Source organism: Nicotiana tabacum, chromosome 22 (assembly GCF_000715075.1).
Source record: "Nicotiana tabacum cultivar K326 chromosome 22, ASM71507v2, whole genome shotgun sequence".
Lineage (NCBI taxonomy): Eukaryota > Viridiplantae > Streptophyta > Magnoliopsida > Solanales > Solanaceae > Nicotiana > Nicotiana tabacum.
The window spans coordinates 159582257-159591421 of record NC_134101.1 but is presented as its reverse complement, the minus strand read 5'-3'; the positions used below and the strand labels follow the sequence as shown (position 1 = coordinate 159591421).

At 35.0% G+C, this 9165-nt stretch overlaps 1 protein-coding gene across 1 annotated transcript; it reads right to left on the bottom strand.

Annotated features, from left to right (window-relative positions):
- Window positions 1-2182: 2182 nt before the first annotated feature.
- LOC107763653 (uncharacterized) lies at window positions 2183-5359 on the bottom strand. The gene is made up of 4 exons (XM_016582142.2): window positions 4112-5359; window positions 2976-3183; window positions 2755-2884; window positions 2183-2625 (listed from the first exon to the last, which is right to left on the bottom strand). The coding sequence occupies exons 1-4, from the start codon at window positions 4969-4971 to the stop codon at window positions 2363-2365; spliced, it is 1461 nt and encodes a 486-aa protein (XP_016437628.1). The 5' UTR covers window positions 4972-5359; the 3' UTR covers window positions 2183-2362.
- Window positions 5360-9165: the final 3806 nt, after the last annotated feature.

Below are 9165 nucleotides of genomic sequence, written 5' to 3'. Positions count from 1 at the left end.
CTTCCAGAATTATCACAACTTCGGAACCTAATTAAGGCATATAAAAACATATTAGAATCATTTAGATAAGCGAGTGCAAAGTCCATTTTTTTAAATTAAATATCTTAAGTTTAATACATATATGATTATTAAGGTATTATCTCTAAATAATTCAGATTGTTTATTTTTCAACATGAATATATATATATATATATATATATATATATATATATATAATTTAGCTTATTAATACATTAATAAATACAAAATTAAAATAAAATAATAATTATATATTATATCTATAAAAATAAAAAATTAATTTAGATAGTTTGGTATAAAACTATTATTTGTTATTAATGAAGTACACTTTAAAAGCCAGCAACGATGGCAGTTGGAGGGGGGATAGTCAACTGTAAAGTTGTGAGAAGGTGCTTGGTAGTGGTCGTGGACAACTAGCGATGGTGTTTGTGCAATAGTGATCGGTAGTGACTAGCTATGGAAGTGGTTGGTGGTTGTGGCTCTGCGATGAATGTTAGTGGCAGAGATGGTTGTTGATGGTGGTGGTGGTGGTTGCCGATGATAATTTAGCTTGGGAATAGTAGATAGAGTATTTATAAAAGGACACATTTACATGTATATTTAACATCATCTCTCTTTTGATGTTTTCAAGAGTTTATACAATCTAAACCGATCAACTGAACGATTACAGAACATAAATAAAAGCTAGAGAAATTGACTTACATTGTTAAATCAAAGAATCAAGAGAGAGAAGCAGAGAATCACAACTTCACATACGTTCATTTAGAAAAGCTTACAATTGAGTATATTATTGAGCGTACACATGCATCTTATATATAATGCTCGAAATTTAGTTCTACTTTTTCACTAGATTTTTCTGGATTTTATCATATGAATGCCGATAGAATAAAGTTAAATTTTAACAGCTTGGCATCCCAATTTCGTATTTCAAAATTGGTAAGAAGATCTGTTTTAAAATGATATTTTAAATTACCTTCACAATTGGAGAGGATATAATCTCTATATATATATATATGCGCGCGCGTATTTGGAACATTTTTAGAAAAAAAGTACTATATATTAAATGGTGCATTTGTTACTTTTAAATTCAAGATTTGACTCCAATCAACAATATTTATCATACCTAAGCACACACTAGGAGTGTTAGTGATTCTTTGAAAACCGATTGAATCGAAGCTTATCGTGCAATTTTTAGGTTTTTCTTAATAAAATACTCCTAATAGATTTTGATATACTCTACTTGTCGTCACACTCGCACATGCCTTAGTGGCTTGTTTTATCATCTATCTACTTTAAAGCAACTCCAGCATTAGAGGAGTGCCTTATTGGACTGGATTTGTCGAGATGAGAGAGATGAAACATATTTTGCAAGGTTACATGGTCGATCAATACAAGAGTTGTCCATGTGATAGCCGTAGTATAGTCATTCATTTCAGGACAATAAGGTTATGCATTGTCTATTTATTTTAGATATAAGGGGCAATTTCCGAAATGTCCTGAGACAGGACTAGGGCACCACTAGTAGAAGGGAAGGGTAGTCTAAGTCGACTACGATGCACGATGGATCTTTCATCTTCACTTTGTTCATTATAAAACGATTGAATTAACTTTTACACTACTCGTAACTTTAATTTGTAGTAGGTTAAAATTGTCTTATTATGATAGATATCTGTAGATGACCTTGTAGTGTGAAAAATTCTCTTACATTGTCAAAACTCATAAAAGAACAGAGAAAAACCTACAAACTGGGAGCATAGTTGAACTCGTAAAAGAATAGAGGAAAACTTATAAACTGAGAGCATTTACATTGAGACTTGAGAGGGAGGGTGATCCTAATTCCTACTTTTTTTTTGCCCTTTTTGCTTTTTGGCACTTCATTATTTGACCTCATTCCTACTCTATAGTTATTTCCAATATAGTGGTAAGTCTGGGTTTCTTGAATCTCTTTAGATACAGAGAAGAACACACAACACTTAGAGATGACATTGCCATTCATGCACCAGCTACCCAAGGTGGCAACTCCAGTCTTACAAAGGAAAGAAAACCCGTCCTAGCTAGGTACAAATCCTGGACCTCCTTTAAATCATGTGATTGTTGCAGTGCTTAGCCTAAAGAAACAAAGCAAATTTGTGAAGCTGGGCCGAGGACACAGCACATTTAGCTCTTATTATAAATCCAAGCTCAAACTGTTATTGATATGTGGTTCAATCACAAGATCTATCATATAAATTAAGTCATCTATATCTTTTTCTTCTTTCCTTTCTATAGCACCGCACTATGAGGTGATCAGAAGAACTGACAAGGAAGCGTAAATCAACCAAAATAAACAATCTGCCTATATGTTTCATTTGTCTATTTTCCACACACCCTTGTTTGGATTTGAATGAGTAATCCTGACTACTTTATGTTTTGGTTGCCGCCGTTTCTTGTTGACATATTGTTGAGAACCAGTATCTACTTTTACCATATCAACTTTTACTATGTGGTGATCAGAAGTTCCTTTTGAGGAGAAAACTGAGTATGAGCCTGGAACAAAGTTATATGGTGAATCCGATGATGAGAGTATGTAATCCACTCGTGTTCCATACTTGCACGTTCCCTGCACACCTGTAAAATTTTCACAAAATTTGAGCCAACAACAGAAAAACGATTGTCATATAAATTGAAACAGAGGGAGCATCTTAAATTATGAGTATTACTTTTGTTTCATTAACAAGAGAATGAAGAGTTGCTTACTCTGTCCTTTGGCAATCATGACAACAGACTCGCATTCCCCAGCAAAATCCTTAGCATCAGTATATTCTTTACTCTTCAAATGCTTCATTATCTCAACTTTTGGTGTTGGTTTTCCCATTTCTTCATAATACTGGAAAGTGATTATTCAAATTGAATAAGGAAAGAAGCAAACACCATATAAATTGATTTTTTTCTTAACTAAGACGTGATTTATAGTGCACCTTTACTATATCTGTCCATCTTTCAGGAGAGTAATCTGTTTCGTCTAGAGAATTTAATCCCCCGGCTAAAATGTGTGGCTTATCAGAGGATTGGATTATTGCATTAATCTGCTTCATACGCCAATTTTCATCCAAGTGATCAAGGTGAGTGCAGTAGAAATTGAATTCTCCAACTCGAGGAACATCAATTGTGGCCTTCAGAACATTTCTGCATTCACATATATCTTTGTTAAAATAAATCAAGTGCTTTATGCTTAAGTGCATTTTGATTACCATAATTGCATTTTACTGTATAAATATCATTCTTAGATTCACTCAACCACTTGTAATACACGAGCTAGTAACTTGATATCCATATTGCGTACTTAAGAAACATATGACTTTACCAGAGGTTCAACACCAGATAACTGAGTTATAACTGATAAAAAGCTGGGTTTTAGTGGTCACTTCTGATAAAGATTATACTTCATACGTATTAAATGATAAATTCTACGGATGCGCTTCATCAGTCAGGCTAAAACTTTTATAGTTCCTGAAATTTTGAAGTAAATGATAAATTCTTTCTGAAATTTATTAATTCATTTATTTTTACGGCTGGCATAAGTTTGTCATGACATAGAAAATGCAGTAAGGTAAAACATGAATCACACATAAAGTACTTTGGGAATTAACTACGAAGTAAGTAGCAACTAATACAAATTTCCTGGAGTATAAGGTGCAGGAAAATACAACCATGACAAAATTGTTTTGGGGGGGAGGGGGGATCCTAATGAGTAATGACAATGGTGCTTTCCGCAGTTCCAGCATTGAATTAGCAATTTATTCAATGAAAAGGGAAAATAAACGAAAAAACATAACTGTTTGTTTCATAATAATATAGTGTATTTGTATGATTGAAAATCTGGGAGCTGAGTTAGGAAAAACAAAAGTGCAAACCTATGAAATAAGGAAAACAGTGTTAGCACTTTCGGTTTAACCTATACGCATTGATAGTGTAAAAATATCACACTTGATTGGTAACCTGGTAAACTGATAACTAACCCGTTAGCACATAGTATTATATTCCATAAATAAAACAATCAGAGTATATGACTTAAGAAGTTGATCGTATGAAGGATTGAGAAATGATTAAGAACCTGAAATCGGAGTCATCAAAAATCTTTTGTATCTTCCAAGACTTAATGGGCCACTTTGACAAAATAGCATTACCATACTCAGGCGCCCAGCTCTCTGCAAATACATAATTCATCCCTAAAGCAGCAGCCAAATCCGACAACGGCTTCATACCTTTCTCCTCCTCTGCTTTAACATCTTGTAAGGCCAAAACATCAGCATTCAACTCTCTCAAAACTTCAACAACACTTCTTCTACTTGTATAACTCTGACCATCTATACGTGGCATACTTACAGTAGACCTTATAGGAGCTTTTCCCCTGCATATATTACTTCCCAAAAACCTCTCACTATCACTATCACATCCCAAAAAGCTTAATCGCCCACTTTTCTTCAAAGATATTTCATTATCTGGTAAATTTATCGACACCCTTAACTTTGATTTAGCAAAAGCTTGCTTCTTTAATAGAGTATCAGCTTCTTTACTAGGATGCAGAGGAGATTGTTTGAGGATACTCTTAGGACGATCATTTGTTGATTTTGCTCTTAAATTATCGGAGTAATAATCATCATTTTCAAAGTCAAAGCTAGCTGACCTGTCAATCTTCTTGGGAAGTGCCGGTGCCATAGAGAAAAGGGCAGCATTGAATGTAGCTACACGTATTGTACGTCCAGATTTAGAACGACCCAATTCATGCCCATTTGTGGGATGGATCAGTGCAGACCCATTTGCATTAGCTGCTTCTTTATCTGATTCAACCTGAGAATTAGATTTTCCTAGCTGTTTGACAGTAATCTTCATCTTGGTCTTTGAACGGCGGCGTATAGGCCATCTTAGACTAAAACAAAACTTCTTCAGCTTTTGGTTGACAACTCTTAGCATGACCAATTAAGAAATGGGAATGAATAGAGAGAGTTGACGGAAGCTGCTTTGGCGAGACCCTCCTTCCAAATGAATGTATTTTTGTCTTTAAATAGTGGCATGAAATATAAATGACTAGTAATAGTATTGTGACCACAAGTGGCGGGATGGTTGGGTCCCTTAATCTTTAATTAGACGTGTCGAATGGGTCTATAAACAGCGAATTAACACGGCCAGTAAATCTTTAGACAGTGATTATCAGTATCAAAAGAGAATAGTTTATGAGGAGTTTGGTTGTGAGTAGAGTTGGAGGAACAGAAGGAGTCTTACTGTTGGTGATAATTGGCAGGTATTTTTAGGGCTCTCTGTTTTAGCACAAAAATTTCTTCTCTCTTTCTGTAAAGGGAGCACTATTGGAAGGCAAATATGACTCTATATGAGGAGAGTGAGGTGGGGGCGGTAACTGCCCCGAGAGGATAGTGGGTGAGAGAACAGGGCGTTTATTGGACAATAGAGATATGTCTCTTTAGATTTTTGATTAAACAATTGGAATATAAAAACAAGAATGATTAGAATATGTTCTGAATAACTCAACTACTCCCTCCTAATCCAGTCGTCATATCTTCATTTTTTAAATCATCATTTGGTGTATACTACTCAAATGTCCATGTTATTTAACTTCTTTTCTTGATGTACTCATGGTAATTACCCAGGGGCGGAGCTACTATTTCAGCCTTATGAGTTCGGGATTATAATTTTTTAAAATTATTGGGTTATAAATTAATAATTTGTATATATTTATTAGGTTTTCATATACAAATACACGGTGTGAACAAAAGCTACTGAATTTAGCCGAACCCGCAACTAACATTGCCCCTGTAATTATCCGTGTCAAAATGGTCTAACAAGATTTATATATATAATTAATAAAGAGAGTGAAAATCATAGGAAGACATAATTTAATTCTTAACAGAATAGCTATTTTTTTTCTTATATGCCTTAATTTTGGTGGAAAAGTTCAATTTGTGTACAAGCTAACTCAGACATCATCCTGATAAAGTAAAAGTCTAACAAGTTATAATTATAAAATCAAATTATTATACCTATAATTAGCACGTCATACAATTACCAAATGCTTACACATATTTATATTGGATCTGTACCCGTGAAATAATCCATATGAGGTCAATATATTTAACTTACAATTCCAGTTACTACTATATTGGTGAGTCAAGACAGACAGTCAATACAAATCAGAATGCAACAGCGAGGAATGGTTTTCTTGCTGGGAAAGCCACGTCACCCAAAACCCGGCGGGCACTACTCCCAGTGCATTAGAGAAATATATCAAGACCATCTCTTATAAGAAAAATGGGACTCCACCGTAAATATGTTTATCTATTTAGTACTCTATTGGAAATAAGCTTCCTGAAGAAGCTTATCACTTTGGTACCCGGTTATGGATAAACATTACCCTAGGTAGAAGATTATCCATACCGGGTATAATAAGCTTATCCATTCAGTACTCCGTTATGGATAAACATTGCTCTCAGTAGAAGATTATCCATATCTGGTATAGTAGCAGCTTACACAGCAGCTTGCAGTAGCAGCTTACACAGCAGCTTGCAGTAGCAGCTTACACAGCAGCTTGCAGTAGCAGCTTACACAGCAAGCTTGCGTATCAGCTTACACAGCAGCTTGCAGTAGCACCTTACATAGCAACTTCCTTTCTTCTATAAATAGAAGAGATTTCAGTTCATTATGTACATCAGTTTGAATTCGAATAATATATCAGTTTCTCTCTATACTTGTCTTTACTTTACAGTCTTTATTTTATAACACGTTATCAGCACGAGACTCTGACATCTCGAGCAAATACTTTGAAAGTATTAGAGGTAAGAACTTTCTTTTCCTAAATAATGTCAAATCTTTCTAAACTTGAATTTGTAGCCCTGGATATATCAGGCAAAAGCTACATGTCTTGGGTGCTTGATGCTGAAATTCATCTTGATGCGATGGGTCTGGCAGACACCATCAAGGATAAAAATCAGGCATCAAACCAAGACCGTGCCAAAGCAATGATATTCCTACGTCATCACCTTGATGAGGTCCTGAAAATGGAATATCTCACTATTAAAGATACAGTCATACTGTGGAATAATTTGAAAGATAGATATGACCACCTGAAGATGGTCGTTCTTCCATAGGCACGTTATGATTGGACTCATCTAAGGCTACAAAATTTTAAATCTATCAGTGAGTATAATTCTGCTATGTTCAGAATTATTTCCCAATTGAAATTATGTGGTGATAATATTACTGATCATGATATGTTGAGAGAAAACTTTCACCATTTTTCATGCCTCGAATATGCTCCTGCAGCAGCAATATCGAGAGATGGGATTTAAAAAGTATTCTGAACTTATCTCACATCTTCTTATAGCAGAGCAACATAATGGGCTATTAATGAAAAATCATGAAAGTCGACCTATTGGTTCTTGTCCATTCCCTGAAGTGAATGAGACGAACTTCCACCAAGCTAAACGTGGAAGAGGTCGTGGCCCCAATCGTGGTCATGGCTGTGGTCGGGGAAGAAACCCCAATCATGGTAATAATAATGCACCAAAGAAGCCTCCTCACCACCAGCAGTGGAAAAGGAAGGAACAAAAGCATGAAGCGGTGCAAGCGCCAAATGCAGAAAATGTATGCTATAGATGTGGAGGAAAAGGGCACTGGTCACGTACCTACCGTACGCCAAAGCACCTGGTTGAGCTTTATCAAGCCTCCCTGAAGAAGACAGAGAAAAATGCTGAAGCAAATTTTATTTCTGAAGATAATTTAGACTTCATGTATTTGGATGTAGCTGATTACTTTGCACTCCCAGAAGGAGAAACAAGTCATGTAGTCGGTAGTGAATCTGTAGAAATGTAAATATTTTAATTTTTGTTGTTTGTAATAGATAGTATGGTTATGTAATTTTTGTACATAAATAAAAGATATGCTTTGATAATGATATTTACTATAATATATTTTATTTATGTGATTTTGAAGAATATGGATAACCCTCAAATTATGTTTGGATCAAAGATAAATCATGAAGATATTTGTGTTATTGATAGTGGAACAAATCATACCATATTCAACGATCAGAAATACTTTTCTTATTTGCATAAGGAAAAAGCAAATGTTTCAACAATTTCTGGTAATATAAGTTTGATTGAAAGCTCCGGAAGAGCCATAATATTTCTGTCTAAAGGAACAAAACTTATTATAGACAATGCATTGTTCTCCTCCAAGTCCCGAAGAAACTTGTTGAGTTTTATAGATATCCGCCGAAATGGGTATCATGTTGAGACAATAGATGAAATGAACAGGGAATATCTTTGTATTACAAAGAATATTTCTGGCCAGAAATGTATTGTAAAAAAATTACCAACTTTATCTTCTGGCTTATACTATTCAAAAATTAGTACAATTGAAGCACACTCTCTTGTAAACCAGAAGTTTACGGATTCAAATACTTTTGTGCTTTGGCATGGTCGTTTGGGCCATCCCGGATCAATAATGATGAGACGAATTACTGAAAATTCGAGTGGGCATCCATTAAAGAACTTGAAGATTCTTACAAATGACGAATTTTCTTGTGATGCTTGTTATCAAGGAAAAATGATCACTAGACCATCACCAATGAAGGTTGGTATTGAATCCCCTGCCTTTTTAGAGCGTATACATGGGGATATATGTGGACTTATTCACCCACCAAGTGGGTTGTTTAGATATTTTATGGCCCTAATAGATGCATCTTCAAGATTGTCTCATGTGTGCCTACTATCATCTCGCAACCTGGCGTTTGCAAACCTATTAGCCCAAATAATTCGATTAAGGGCACAATTCCCAGATTATCCTATAAAGGCTATTCGCCTTGATAATGCTGGAGAATTCTCATCTCAAGCTTTTGATGATTATTGTCTATCCGTTAGGATAAAAGTTGAACATCTTGTAGCTTATGTTCATACTCAAAATGGTCTTGCCGATTCATTTATTAAACGTCTGCAATTGATAGCAAGACCACTACTTATGAAAATAAAATTGTCCACTACTGCTTGGGGTCATGCTATCTTGCATGCAACATCACTTATCCGTCTCAGACCGACACATTATAATAAATATTCTCTGTCACAATTAGTTTTTGGTCATGAACCAAATATTTTCCAT

What these genes read in the sequence shown, in the direction of transcription:
- LOC107763653 (XM_016582142.2), bottom strand. Translation starts at nt 4,971, where the DNA reads ATGCTAAGAGTTGTCAACCAAAAGCTGAAGAAGTTTTGTTTTAGTCTA. An exon ending in TTTGATGACTCCGATTTCAG is followed by an intron (nt 3,184 to 4,111) that starts GTTCTTAATCAT and finishes ATGTGAATGCAG; the next exon opens with AAATGTTCTGAAGGCCACAA. An exon ending in CATGATTGCCAAAGGACAGA is followed by an intron (nt 2,626 to 2,754) that starts GTAAGCAACTCT and finishes AAAATTTTACAG; the next exon opens with GTGTGCAGGGAACGTGCAAG.